Source organism: Uloborus diversus, chromosome 8 (assembly GCF_026930045.1).
Source record: "Uloborus diversus isolate 005 chromosome 8, Udiv.v.3.1, whole genome shotgun sequence".
Classification (NCBI taxonomy): Eukaryota; Metazoa; Arthropoda; class Arachnida; order Araneae; family Uloboridae; genus Uloborus; species Uloborus diversus.
Window position 1 is genome coordinate 140,068,690 of NC_072738.1, and position 15,901 is coordinate 140,084,590.

The 15,901-nt window shown below is 37.1% G+C and overlaps 1 protein-coding gene across 1 annotated transcript in view; it reads left to right on the forward strand.

The window, feature by feature from the left end:
- LOC129228631 (synaptic vesicle 2-related protein-like) overlaps nucleotides 1–15,901 on the forward strand; it is a 40,142-nt gene that overhangs the window by 11,233 nt on the left and 13,008 nt on the right. The window contains exons 3-8 of the mRNA XM_054863313.1: nucleotides 772–896; nucleotides 3,028–3,091; nucleotides 5,339–5,467; nucleotides 9,952–10,157; nucleotides 14,035–14,111; nucleotides 14,935–15,018. Coding sequence (XP_054719288.1) covers nucleotides 772–896; nucleotides 3,028–3,091; nucleotides 5,339–5,467; nucleotides 9,952–10,157; nucleotides 14,035–14,111; nucleotides 14,935–15,018 — 685 coding nt within the window. The remainder of the gene's footprint in view (nucleotides 1–771; nucleotides 897–3,027; nucleotides 3,092–5,338; nucleotides 5,468–9,951; nucleotides 10,158–14,034; nucleotides 14,112–14,934; nucleotides 15,019–15,901) is intronic.

Consider the following 15,901-nt stretch of genomic DNA (forward strand, 5'->3'; position numbering starts at 1 on the left):
ATTTAGATTTTTTTTTTTTTTTTTTTTTTTGATATCTTGCTCAATCGCTCTCTTTCTCTCTTGCCTGATCTTGAGACGATCTAAGGGAAATATTTAAATTTAATGTTTACTTAAGTACACTAACTATGACTCGCGCAAATAATTAAAAAAATCATTTTAAAACAAATAGTTCCTGTTTCCATTTAGTTTTACTTCCATACCAATTCTTTTGTCTGAATCCTTGCATTACATCTTGAAATATAGCGGTCATATTAAACAAGAAAGAGCATTCCGTTGGACCATCCTCACGTATGTTTACGCATACAATAATGGCCAGGCGACATTTCAGACCGGCGACATTTCGGACCGGCAACATTTTGGACTGGCGACATTATGTCCCGACGACATTTTGGCCCGGCGACATTTTGTCCCGGCGACATTTTGGGCCAGCGACATTTTGGATCGGCGACATTTTGGGCCAGCGACATTTTTGACCAGCGACATTTTGGGCGTATACCGTATTTATTAATCCGCGTTTGTTCTAACCATCGATGGCTTCAGTAACTGAACATTTATGTATGTATACTTAAATTTCAGATAGTGTTTGCAGGAATGATGATTGGATGCCCAATATTTGGAGCAGCGGCTGATATATATGGACGCAGAGTAGTAAGCATTTCATCTTATTGTTTTTTTTTTTTTTACGCACTTTCATTTTAGAGTTTTAAAAAAAAATCAATGCTGAGCCACTTTACTCCATATATGAGCAATCTCCCTTTGTGTTATTTTCAGTCTCTGCTGGCATCCATGATCATGCTGTTCGTCTTCGGAGCGGTGAGCGCTGCATCTCCGTCCTATACGTGGATGGTCATCTTCAGGGGAATGACGGGTTTCGCCATGGGAGGGATCGGCCAAGGGTGAGAATGGGTTCTATTTTACCTTCCTGCTTCATGTTAGGACAGCGTTTCTTAATTTTTTTAATGAATGGAACCCTTTTAAATAACCAGTTTTTTCGCAGAACCGCTGTTTTTTATGTATGGTCAAAGTGAAAACTATTTCAAATAATTTTTTTTTGACGTTAAAACATAATTCTAAAAATTAACAAAAGATAAAATTTGAAAACAAAATTTTTCAGACACAAGCAAACCATTAAAGTTTAAAGTTTTAAAATTCACTGTTTTGATGGATTTTTCAAGTTTTCTAAAAAGAAAGGGAAATAAAGAATGAGGGTTTCGTTGAATCCTTGATTGATCTCAACGGAATCCCTGAGTCCCACGGAACACAATTTAAGAAACGATGTAATTTTTTTTGAGTAATCAAGATATTTTTTACACCCTCACTTTGTCCTAACCCTGACGATAATATACGTTGAGAAAAATACCCTTTGACCCCTCTCCCCCCACCCCCCGCCCTTGGAAAAATTTCAAATCACTGGCTTGCTGACGCTTTTTTCCCCTAAAATCTATTGACGGCCTTTGCGATTGGCAGATAGAGATCACGTGGTCCATTTTGGCATGGCCAGTAAGATTTATTCTTTATCATTTTATATTATCATGTTTTTTTCCTGCCTATATGAATAGAGTGCTTATTTTTATTGCCCCCCTCCCCTATTTCTGTTTATTTCTTATTGGTGCTATATGCAGTCGATATCACCGTTGCTTCTATTCTTTTTTATTGTTCCCTTTTTTTGAGCAATCACAATTGCTTATTGTTCTCACTTGACGGTTTTGATGTGCTATCATTTTATTTTCCCACCAGCACCCTCTGCAGCACCACCGTCGACCGGCCGCCTCACGATGCTGCTCCTCTAGCGAAAACAGTCTCCTGAGTCAATATCCTACACTTACACGCATACATACACGCACCTACACACACATACACACACTCGTGCCTGCACACAGACACAAACACACACTCCTACACACACACATACACACACTCATGCCTGCACACAGACACAAACACATATGCCTACATACACACACGCGCGAACGCCTACACGCACATGCGCGTACTTACATAGCACTGCATACACAACACGCACGCACATGCATACATACATACACACACACGCACCCACACACATGCGCCTACACAAACACACACTCACATTCATACACACATACGCTCGTGATTGCGAAAAACATAATTTGAATTCAAGATGCCAAAAATTCAAATTAATATTTTTTTTTCAATTTCTTTTTGATCGGATGTTTTGTACATTGTTTTATTGTTTAATTTTAAACGAAAATAGATGTGAGAGATGGGATGGATATACAGTGGACTCTCTCTATTCTGAACACACTCATAGGACCGACCAAAAGTGCTCAAAGTAGAGGGATGCTCATTATACAGGGATACTGGAAATGCATGCGAATGTATTCTATTGTATTAATGCATATGTATTCTATTGCTAGTGCAATATCTGATTAAACTCAGTAGGACATGAACTGTTACATTTCTTTCTTTTTAATCAAGCAATATCCACAAATCTTTCTTCTTCCTCGATAAAATTAAATGGTGTTTCATGTTTCACAGTTTGATTCATAGGAATCCCCTAACACCGATTGTGAACATGCTCAGAATATAGAGAGGTAATAATTGAACGGGGTTAAAAACAGCGTTCATAGTACTGGGGTGTTCATATTATAGAGTGTTCAGAGTACAGACAGGTCAGCCTACGTTAAGTCTATGGAGTTTCGCCGGGATCATCAAAATATGTTCAGAATATCGGGGTGTTCACATTAGGCAGTGTTCAGATAGAGAGAGTCCGCTGTACCTCCGAATCATTTTTATTAACATGTTTACCTTTTTTTTTTTCAACTTCTTTCGGATTGCATGCTCTACGTACATTGTTATTTCGTCATTTAACTTTAAACGCTTAGTTACGGTAATTTTGCATGATCACTCTTTAACTCATACTTGATTAAAAGATTTCTCAAACTTAAGTCATTTAAGTGAATTCATTTGCCCCCTTAAAAATAAATAGGTTCTTTACTACTTTTAATATCACATTTTTTTAACAATATGACTTCGATTTGTTTTCAGACTAACACTGAGCGCAGAATATATGCCACCTAAATCTCGGGCATTTGGTGGATACTACTTGGCCGTAAGTAATGAATTTCTAGATATTCATAAATAGACGAAATTGAAATTTACATTGCTATCTTTACTAATAATAAAGCTGAAAGTCTATCTGTCTGGATGTCTGGATATCCGGAGGATGTCTGGATCTCTGTGACGCGCATAGCGCCTAGACCTTTCGGCCGATTTGCATGAAATTTGGCACAAAGTTAGTTTGTAGCATGGGGGTGTGCACCTCGAAGCGATATTTCGAAAATTCGATGTGGTTCTTTTTCTATTCCATTTTTAAGAACAAAACTATCATAAGATGGACGAGTAAATAACGAAATTATCATAACGTGGAACCGTAACATGAGCACAAGCCAATTGGCGAGATACGAAATTATCATAACGTGGAACCGTAACATGGGTAGAAGCCAGTTGGCGAGAAAATTCACCATACACTGTAAATATACAGGTGAACCAAAAGACCTTTTAATTTTTCTATTACGGGCAAAGCCGTGCGGGTACCACTAGTAAATAATAAATCGCTCACAAATTTGCAACACTTGCCTCACGTCGTTCAGCGTGGTTCGTGATAAAAACATTATTTAAGAACATGACGATGTTTCGCCTGTCCGAGAATAATTAAAATGCAGGTCATTAGATCGCTGATATATTTTTAAGTTTCTATGATTTTCAACTGGAAATGCTTTTATTTATTTTTAAAGTTATTAATTGCTATATTTTCGCATGTGCGGTGAGAAATTACTTTTATGAAATTTTCAAAACTTTCGCTTCAAATTTTAGTATAATGACTTTCTTGTACGCTGTCAAGTTTTCTGAAACTTTGGTACGCCAGGACGGAAAACTCTGTTTGGTATGAGCCGAAAACATACAAACAAGAAACAAAATTGATATTTTTGAAAGGAATGCTCTTATCATATACAAAATGTATACAAAATGTATGAAAATATTGTACATAGTAGTTTAATTAATTGCTGAAATTTACAGCTGATTCCCAGCTATTTACGATGAAGGATGATCAAAAATCATTTTTGTTTCATCACTTTGTTTCTCGTTCCAATAAGTAATTATTGGAACGCAAGGGTGCAATGGTTTAAATGCAAGGTTTATTCGGGCTTTTGTTAGCTTTCGTGGTTTATTTGAATTACAATTTTTTTTCGCTGAATTTTATCCTTTCACCTTCAATACACTAAAATTTTGCAAAATCATAAGTTCGAAAAGATGAAAATGTTACGACAAATTAAGAATTTGGGTTTTAAAACAGTTTTTTTTTTTAAATACTTTATTTTCCTTGTTTTTATTTTTTACAATGTATTTGAGAAAAACATAGTGAAAACATTTGAGAAAAAAAAAGGATGCAGCTCACGCATCTTCAAAATAAATAAACTCTTAATTTTTACGTAAAGTACTTCTCTTTTGCCTAAAATTTGAGCTTCTAAAAGTTGCATTGTATTATGTACTTTTAACAAAACGTTCTTCCGTACACTGTAAAAAAATTCGGAAACGTTACTGGTTATTTCCGTGGAACGTCTCAGGATTTCATCTATTTCCCCGTAAAAACAAGTATCTTCACAAAAAAGTTTCCTGAAGCGCTACAAGTTGCACGCGTGCAGACTTTTCACTGTTGTGGAAATTATTTTTAGCAACCAGTTTAAAGATTGAATGAGCGTGTTTATTAACTGTATCGGCCTAAGGTTGCTTATGGCCAGTCCAGGTTGACTAAGCTCCTAATGAGAGCGAAAAAGTCAATGGATAGTTACAGCTTTGCAAGGTAGAAATTGCAGGCAAGGGATATGGATGGTTCCCTCTTGCGCAGCTTTGGCCGTGGTCGCTCTGATTTTTATGGAGTCTGATTTTTATGGAGCTTTCTTGGTAAATCAGGAAGGTTCTAATCAATAACACTGAACCTACTTAATCTTTCTAGAAGGTTCTAGAGACATGACTGGCTTTAACAGGGGAGATTTCGCATTTCTTCAGAAAGTTTCAAGACTCATTTCAGAAAGGTTACTGACTTTTAGCGGAAAACGTTCCTGATTCTTCCGAGATATGTTACTGGAAGAAATTGGGCACATCAGCTGCCTATTATTTTCCAGGAACGTTTCTGAATCGTTTTTACAGTGTAGTAAAACAGAAGTTACTTTTTATAGTTTCTATGCTTGGAAATAAATATAAGTATTTTCTTTCCAATTGATTAACATTACTAGTCATTTATACAAAATAAAAATCAGTTAAACTTCCTGTCTTTTTTTTCCTTTCTTAATTTTAGTTTTACTGGTCTGTGGGTACTGTGGCGATAGCACTTGCTAATTGGGCCGTCATGGCCACTCTGAACGACTGGAGAGTATTGCTGTTAGTGACAGCCATACCAGCTTTCATAGTTCTCCTCTCTCTCAAGGTAAGGAAAACGTGACTTCACGAAATCTCACTTCACGAAATCTCACTTCACGAAATCTCACTTCACGAAATCTCACTTCACGAAATCTCACTCACGAAATCTCACTCACGAAATCTCACTTCACGAACTTCAAGAACCGCCACCTTTTCTAAAAACTCCGCAGACTTTCTCAAGCGGTCCATTTACAATTGTGCGGATGTCCCATAAACATGAAGATTGTCGCTCGCCACGTCAATAGCAAAAAATGGCAACTGGAGAGTATTGCTGTTAGTGACAACCATACAAGCTTTTATAGTTCTCCTCTCTCTCAAGGTAAGGAAAACGTGATTTCACGAAATCTCACTCACGAAATCTCACTTCACGAATTTCAAGAACCGTCACCTTTTCTAAAAATTCCGCAGACTTTCTCAAGTGGTCCATTTACAATGGTGCGGATGTCTCATAAACATGAAGATTGTCGCTCGCCACGTCAATGGCAAAAAATGGCGACTCAAAATATTGGTATCATTTGCCACCTAGTCGCCCCTAATCTAACACATCAGTTCTAGTCCACACCTTCGAGGACATAATTACATGGAAACGATAGCAAAAAGCTTTTATATTCTACTCCTGTGGTCCTCAATCTGGGGAGGAGCTCTCCCCCCTGGGGAAAGAGAATTTAGAAGGAGGCGTAGAGAGCAGAAATCTTTACCAAATACAAAGCTGAGAGTCTGTCTGTCAGGATCTCTGGATGTCTGTAACTCGCATATCGCCTAGACCCAGGCCTGGATTTACGTACAAGCTAAGCAAGCTATAGCTTAGGGTCCCCGCTTTATAAGGGGCTCCAACGTCCGGAAATTAGCATGATTCATTCAAAAAAAAAAAAAAAAAAAGAAAAGTACTTGAAAAAATAAATTTTTTTTTCTGTGTGCTTGAAAACCTTGAAAATAGGTAAAAATGTGGCTACAAATCACAAATGGGAGGGGGTAGGGAGAAAGAATGCCAATATATGTCAAATTCAGCTCCTTGCTAACATCCTGCACCAAAAATGTAAAAACCATGATTCTCACGTTTCTGAAACATATTACAAATCTATGTGACTCTCATGTTTCATATTTTGCTATTTATATAATTCCGAATGCAGTATTTTGGAAATTCTTTTGTTATTGCTTGCTTTTATCTTACTTCTGCATATTGTCAATCTGTTTAAGAAAAATACACTACCTCTATTCCTTTTCGTTTTCTGCCTTACTTGCAACTGAAAAAAAGTTGGTGTCATGAGAAATCTACACTGTAAAAACGATTCAGAAACGTTCCTGGAAAATAATAGGCAGCTGATATGCCCAATTTCAGTCAGTAACATATCTTACAAAAACCAGGAACGTTTTCTGATAAAAGTCAGTAACCTTTCTGAAATATTAAGAAATATCCCCTATTAAAGCTAGTCGTGAACTATCTAGAAAAATTAAATAGGTTTAATTTATTTGATTAGAACCTTCCTGATTTACAAAGAAAGCTCCAGAAATATTAGAGCAACCACGGCCAAGCTACGCGAAAATTGCAAGCAAGAACCAAGCGTATTTCTTGCCTGCAATTCCTTCCTCGCCAAGCTGTAGCTATCCAGTGACTTATTTGCTCCCATTGGAAGCTTAGTCAATCCAGAAGGGCCATAAACAAGCTAAAGTCGATACACTTAATAAACACGCTCCGTCAATATTTAAACTGGTAGCAAAAAATATTTCTCACACCAGTGCAAGGTCTGCATTCGTGCATCTTTTAGGAATTCAGGAAACTTTTTTGCGAAGATACTTGATTTTTTGGGGAAATAGGTGACTTTAGCTTGATTATGGCCCTTCTGGATTGACTAAGCTTCCAATGGGAGCAAATAAGTCACTGGATAGCTGCAGCTTTGAGAGGAAGGAATTGCAGGCAAGAAATACGCTTGGTTCTTGCTTGCAATTTTCGCGTAGCTTGGCCGTGGTTGCTCTAATATTTCTGGAGCTTTCTTTGTAAATCAAGAAGGTTCTAATCAAATAAATTAAGGCTATTTAATTTTTCTAGATAGTTCACGACTAGCTTTAATAGGGGATATTTCTCAATATTTCAGAAAGGTTACTGACTTTTATCAGAAAACGTTCCTGGTTTTTGTAAGATATGTTACTGACTGAAATTGGGCACATCAGCTGCCTATTATTTTCCAGGAACGTTTCTGAATCGTTTTTACAGTGTGTATGTATCAGAGGAAAGAGATTAACATAGAAGGGGGGGGGGATAAAAATTGCCTCTTGTACCACCGAGAGAAACGTTGTTAAAACTACTATTTTTCGGAAATTCTATTTTGTTCATTTTCTATTCCAATTTTAAGAACATTTTACCGAGCGAATTATCATAACATGGACGATTAAATTATCATACATTGTAAAAACGATTCAGAAACATTCCTTGAAAATAATAGGCAGCTGATGTGCCCAATTTCTGCCAGCAACATATCTCTCAAAAACCAGGAACGTTTTCTGCTAAAACTCAGTAACCTTCCTGAAAAATCCTGAAATCTTCTCGTTTAAAGCCAGTCATGTCCCTGGAACTTCACAGTATTGTTAGGTAGGGGTAATAGCTTGGCACTTTCCTCATTTATCAAGATAGTTCCAAGAGCAGCATTGCAGACACGACCAAAGCTATGCCAGAATTGCAAGTAAGTATCAAGCATCTCACTTGATCGCAATTCTTGCAAAGCTTCGTAGTCCATACTTATTCGCTCCCTTTGGGAGTTTAATCAGCATAGACGAGCCGTAATCGAATGGAAGCAGGTACACCTTATAGATACTCTGAGTCAATCTTCAAACTGGGAGCTAAAAATATTTTTCACAACAGGAGAAGTCTGCATTCGTGTAACTTGTAGCAATTCAGGAAACGTTTTGACAATGATACTTGATATTTCCAGGAAGTGAGTAAAAAACATTGAAATCCAGAAAAGTTACACGGAAATACTCAGTAACGTTTCGGAAATTTTTTACAGTGTAACGTGTACGAGCAAATTACCATAACATGAGCGAGCAAATTAACATAGCCATATTGGCGAGAAATTCACCATCCATTATTTGTTAATATACAGGCGTACCACATGACCTTTTAATTTTTCTACTACGGGCAAAGCCGTGCGGGTACCGCGATAGTCATAAAATAAAAATAAAACAAAAACGCGTGTGATAAGAACTCGTCAGTGAGAAGTTAGAGACAGAGCTCTGGTTAGTTGAGCTCTGACCTTGACTATGTTTACCCGTGTTAGGGGACTTTAGTGAAAAACAGACGTGTTACTGGTTCAGATTTTAGTTGGAATATTTTTGAAAAAACAACTAAGAAAGTTTCTCAATTCAACTTAGTGCCAATTACATCTCCCTACCTTCCGAAACAAAGATAAACATTGTCAGAGTCGGAGCTCAACTTCTCAGAGCCTCACAATAGTTGACTCCAAGCAACCCACCTTCGTCGGTACTCACGGTGTCTTGTTTTCAACAGAATACTGACCTACTTGCGTACATACCATTGTGAGGAAATGATTGGGATGGTCGTTAAGTTTTGGCGCATGTAATTTTGTTTTTGCTGGGAATATTGCTACCTCGTCAAGCATGGGGAGGGATCATAATTATACGAAAGATACACGTAGAAGAAGGTTTCGTAATGGCCACAAGATACTAGTTTCTAAACAAAAGGGCAAAAGCCAATCGGTTAAAGTACACCACTCACACAGTATACAGGGTGTACCAAAAAGAATCATCCGATTTCAAAAAATCATAACTATTCTGTTTTTCGAGCTAAAGGCGCCAACAACGTACTGTTGGAAAGAGGAAACTCTCAAGTTTTACATGGTTCCCGCTAGGTAGCGCAGCGCGTTTGAGTGAACGCACACTTCAGTTCTAGTGAAAATGGCTTCTGGACCACAAAAAGCATTTTGTGTTCTACGTTTTTCGCAGTGTTAGTCTGTAATAACCGTTCAGCGTGACTTTCGTAATCATTACGGTGTTGATCCTCCTACATCACAGAGCATTAGACGATGGTATGAACATGCAGTGTGGGACGAGTTTCAATACCGTTTAGACATATGCCATATATCTAAAGGTGGACATATGGAAACTTTTTCAGTTTCCCTTTCATGCAAAAAAAATTTGCAATTGCATATGTTTATTACTGTTCGAAATATAGACATGCCAAACCAGATGATCCTTTTTGATACACCCTGTATAATAGGAGACTTTTGCAAAATCACAATTTCTGCACTTGTATCCTTTTTCTGCTTTTAGACATCAGACACGTTGTTTTGCTTTGCTTGTGAAAATTTACTGTATTTTCGAACACGAGTTAAAACACAGAGGCTTCCTTTGACATTAGTTTTAGGAAAGATTATTTGCGCAGTTTTGTTAAAACTATGTGCTCCTCTAACTTTTTTGAACAGTGTATGCATATATATCTACACACTTATTAAAAATCGATTCCATGCTTTGTTACAGTGGTATCCGGAGAGTGTTCGCTTCTACCTAATCAGCGACCAATATGACAAGGCAGTTGCCACCTTGGAGAAAATGGCGAAGATGAACAACAAGGAGTTACCTGAGGGAAGGCTCATCCATGTTGACACGGTCGAATCCAGGGGTCGGGTCACGGATTTATTTCGTCCACAGCTCAGAGTGACCACCAGTCTCTTCTGCGTCATGTGGTGAGTTTATCTCCCGAGTCATTCACTTGTATTCGTGCGGCTCGGATTTTAAGAAAAACACTCGCTCCGTCTCAGATCCCCCTGACACCGCACTGTAAAATAAAGTCCCCTAAACGTCGCGAAGATCCCCCCCCCCCCGTTCCCGCAAAGCAAGAGCCCCTCCTAAAAAAGAAGAAAATACCCCTCAAAACACCCCTCTAAAATTTTCAATGGCGCAGTATGTGCCATGACCCCTTTCCCACTTGGTGGGCACCCCTGGCTAAGGTGCCTAATTGTTGCCAGTAACAATTCTGACAAAAAACAGAACCAGAACTTTTTTCCACTAAAACTCAGTAACTGTCTTGAAATTGTCATAGAACCTTTTTCGAAGAATTCATAAATCTGCCAAATCAAAGCCAGTCATGTGTTTCCGAAAAAAAAAACCGAGAATCTTCCACGAAAACTTATAAATGTCCATAGTAGTAGTAGATTGGCACTTTCATGATTAACCAGGAAAGCTCTTAAGCACTGTAGCAAATATGGCTAATGTTTATGCAGAATTGCAAGCAAAACCCGAATACCCGTATGCTTCAAATTCTTACAAAGCTGCAACATCCAGAGACTGCACTTCGTCTTCATTTATCTAAGACAGAACTGCAAGCAAATACTAGCAGCTTACATTCTTGAAATTCTGTCAACTTACAAAATGCAGAGAGTGCATCTTGCTTTCGCTTGGAGCTCAGTCAATATCGAAAGCGAAAGACTAAACACATTTTATAGAAATTAAATTCATTTTCACACTGGTAGCTAAAAATGTTTTCATAACAGTGAAAATTCTAAATTCATGAAACTTGTTGAGCTTTAGGAAACCTTTTTACTAATATACTAGTTTTTCAGGGGAAACTAGTGAAAACCAGTGAAATCTCGGAACGTGTTGCCCGGTACCATTTAAAAAACCCTTACTCTGTCAGAGACCATGCAAAAGTTTTGAGACTCTTGATTGGCTAACGCGCAATGTCTAGCGACATTGATATATTTTACTGCAAAAAATCAATATGGTATATCTTTTGTTAAACGCTGTCTTTTTTCTTTAAGACGAAAACATTTTTGGAACCTAAATGTCGGATAAGTTAGCTACCCCTATATAGTGACTTTAGTTATACCCCGCGTAGTATAACAACCCCTGGAAGTTGTGCATACCGAAACAAGACGTGGCATTGAATCAATTTAGCCCTGTATATCCTCCTGTTGAAGATCATGCAACTGGGCAGCTAATTCAGCAGGATTTCAGGACGGCTGCAGTTGACTTCCAAGTGTGTCCCAAACGTGATCTACTGGGGGAGAGGTCTCATGACCTGGAATCAGTACTTCATATCCTTGAATACTGATTAAGGCACAGCCCTGTGGACCTAAGCATCATAGTTTTAGGGGCAGCAAAATAGGATAAATTTCGTTATTTTTACCCTTTTTTGAGAGTTACTTGGAAAAAATGTGGATTTTCTTGTGAAATGGGCAACGAATTTGACCGAGACCTGAACATCTCTTTGCCTTGATAGGGACTTGCCGGGTGCCCTGATGACCGATGAATATTATTTCCTTGAATGGGGGTGTTTCTATCAGTCAAAAGTACTACTTTTAGTCACTGAAATTGATAGAATAAGCAAAAAAACCCTAACATGGAGCGAGAAAAAACTTTTATTTTTCCAACGCTTAGTTTTTAATTAATTTTTTAAAATGTCCGATTTTGAAAATAAGGCGTGGTGTTTATGACGTCACAAATGATGCACTTTGACGCATCTTTCTACCGCGTTTCCACGTTATGATAATCAAGAAGTGAATTAAATATTGCGCTCTATGCTTGCTATCAACCATATCGTTGCCAATACACGTGAGTAAAGATGCAAATTAAATATTAGGACCTGTGAATGGAATCAGTGAATGGCATTTCATCATTTGTGATGTCACACGACAGAAGCGTAAACCGTAATCAATGAAAGCGCAACGATTAAAGTAATTTTTTAAAAATATTAAACTTAGCCAAATTATTTAAAAAATGGTCCGATCCTATGTTTTTAAACGTGCTCTTTCAGAAAAAAATACTTTTAAAATTTCGGAAACTACTTCATTGTAAATCGCTTCTATGGTTTGTCCAGAGGCAATGGCGCTTTGTTAGCGGTCTTCTGTGTACGTGAAGCTCGTACAGCAGAACATCAAAAATCTGAATTTTCAATTACTTTTAAATTAAAAAAAACCGCATTCAAAAAACACCTACGAACTAAAAAATAAAAAATAGCTGATCACACTTACATACTATTTCTTACCCAAACCTAGAAATAAAATTTATTTTACAATTCTAGTAAAAAATCAACTAAACTAAACACCCAATATAAAATAAACACTGATTTTAAATAATGAATTATTTTGAATATCTAACTAATTACATACGATCTCGTAATTTTTAATAATCTTTTGAAGTCGGGGCCTCCTATAAACTACTATCGAACGTAACTGACAACCCACCGAATTCTGAATTAAACACTAATTTAACTAAACGCGAAGTTAGTCTTTAAAAATAAACTTTCTCATTTACGTTAGGAAATAGTTTATAGGAGGACCTGACTTCAAAAGGTTATTAAAAATTAAGAGATCGTATATAATTAGTAAGGTATTTAAAATAATTCATCGTATATTAAGTAAAATCAGCATTTATTTTATATCGGGTGTTTAGTTGATTTTTGTACTGGATTTGTAAAACAAATTTCATTTCTTGGTTTGGATAGGAAATAGTATGTAAGTGTAATTAGTTATTTTTTACTTTTTAGTTCGTATTTAAAAACTGAAATATTGAAAAAAAATTACACTTATGTGACTAAATAAAGTTATTTATTACTAAAAAAAAATTCTAAGGTAATTGATTCAACTATTAAAGCAGCAAAATATATTTCATTTACTGCTTTGCTACGTAGTAACACCTATGATTAAAAATTAACAAGCGACGACGTCGCGAAAATAAAGCATCCATATGCTGCGAGAATTAAATGTCGTTCAAGACGAAGGCAAAACCTTAGCTTTGAAAAATACACCGGTCACGGCAAAACCACGTGACTTGTGACGTAGCACACCCGTGGCATAAGCTGGATTACGTAGCCACAACGTGTGAAATTTAAAGTATCTTGGATTTCTCCGGGACCCTTAATCAGATCCAGACCAAATTACCATGGGACCATCTGGGAAGTATACCCTTCTAAACAAAAAAAGAATTTTTCAAATTGGTCCAGCAGTCTTGGAATAATAAGAAAACATACATAAAAAGCCGCAAGACGAAATTGTAACCTCCTTTTTTGAAGTCGGTTAAAAATCTGAACACACTCCTATTAAGTTTTAGTAAATGTTCCTTGTTGTTCAGCAAAGAATGATAAGAGTTAATTTTTGTCAAATTTTATTTAATGCAGTGCCATATGAACCCTGATACGCATGAGGGGGACGCGAGGCAAAGGGAAATAGTTAGAACAACTTACTTTTTCCAAAATAAACAAATAAGAAATTTGTTTCGAAAATCACGGTTCTAAGGAATGAACATTGTATTTTAAGATAACACTTACATTGAATCAGTATTTTTACTTTTGGCAGTAAATTTGTACCTCCAAAAGAAGGTGGAAAATTTTCACTTCTTTTCTTCATGGGGCAAAGTGAAAAATAAATATTTTACTAATGGAATATTTTCTATTCGTTTATTAAAGATTTTTTAAATCAAATAAATGAGTAAACAGAAGAAAGAATGAATAAATGAAAAGGGTGTGTCCCCCCCCCCCTCAGTTTCGCCGACACGAATCTAAACTTAATTAGCATTTTTTATTACATGGTTTTTTTTTTTTTTTTTTTTTTTAATCTTTTCCAGGTTTTCGATTTGTTTCTCATATTATGGGGTGTCGTTCGTCTCGCCTTCTCTAATCAAGATAGGAAATGTATATGAGGGTAAGAACTAATAATTAACATTATATTTGTTCTTTTCGCTATATTTTATTGAGTCTCTAAATGCGATGCTACTTCCTGACATGGGGCACCTGGGTTTTAGGACAATTCAAAACGAGTGGTGGGGTTTTAAAAAACTACCGATTTAGGAATTTTGGACTTCCTACAGCTTTCTGGTGGAGTTATAATGAAAGCCCAAGTTGTGAAGTTTCTACTCGCTACCTAAAACCCCTAAAGGCCGACTTATCCGACATTTTGGTTCCAAGACGGCATTGTAACCAACCCTGTTTCCAGTATTTATAATTACGTTACAGTATTCGCTGGTTGCTATGTCGAAAAAAAAAATTGATGATAAGTTGAGTAAAATGTCCCTTAAGGTCAATTTAAAATGATAACTTAGTTCACATATTCAGCAAAAATGTATTGGGAAATGTCTACTGTAATGAACCTCCTTTTTACACCTTATTTGTTTTTAATTCTATTTAAATCTTATTCATTTACAGAATTAAAAATTCAAACATCCATCAGGCAACACATCTATAGCTTATTTACCAGTTTTCTGTTCCAAGGCTTTTGTACAAATGCTAATTTTGCCACCCGACAATTTTGGAACCAAAATGTCAGATAAGTCAGATCCCCTTATCTAGTGGCCTTATCGCTATCGATAGACGTCTCTCCGTACTATTGCGCGTATTACACTTGGTATTTATTATTCAGTTAGTCAAACCGACGCTCAAAGGAAAGTTTATTTATCACTTTAGGATGTCCTCCCCCCCCCCCCCACCTTAGGTCTCCTGACATTACACCATGTATATTTTTCCTGTAGGGAATTTAAATATACTCTTCACTCTTTTCACTCACTCCAGAGTCCCCCGCACCTGCCACTATTTGTGGCTCAGTACCCCCAAAGGTATCATTTCACTAGGAGGACTTTGTGACCATGAGCATATTTAACTTCCCCCATTAACCATTAAAGAATACGACGGATCTTCGGCCGGCTAGGATGAAACCTGGGATCCTCCGGCCACAAGTCCGATCCCTTACCGATCAGACCATCACGACCTATAAAGGATACTGTGTGAATACCTCTCTCACCTGCTAATGTATTTACGAACTGAAAAATTGACTCTCTGCAACAGTTGCTTCTGTGACTGTTTACACGATGCACAGTGTTTGGGTAAAAATCATAGATGAAGTATTAACTAGGTACACAACGAGAAACCGGTTCCATGGGGCTTCTAGTAGACGGGCAAGCGTCAGAAAAGCGCATGATTGCGAACAACTTTTGCCGCAGCCTGATAGGATGCAAATGGTCTTGCATCCTCATAGGCTGGCTTTTGCCCGTTTACTTCAAGTTTCACTCGTTCAACGGCTTCCAGTGATAAGCGCTACGGAGTTGTGCATCTGTCTATACTACATCTATGGTAAAAGTGTGATATTGTTCAGATGTCAAGAGGAAGGCACATATAGACCATCTTGAGAATGATTTAAGTACATAAAAAAAATGTACCATTTTTGCTCTTAGAAGTAAGCATCCATAAAACACCACCATCTTTTTGAATCCCCCTGTATACATACCTCCGACATCTACGGAGAATGTCGGACCTATTTGTGTAAGAGTTGGTCCTTTGTGTTGTGACCAGTGACAGTGACCGAGCCGTAGTTGGGGAGGTTAAAAGTGTTTTTGTTTTTTAATACTCGTACTTGTGTAACTCAGCAGTCCCTCCAGCAACTTGTACAAATTATTATTTTTTGACATTTTGAAGATTTCTTACTACCGAACAATAAAGTCA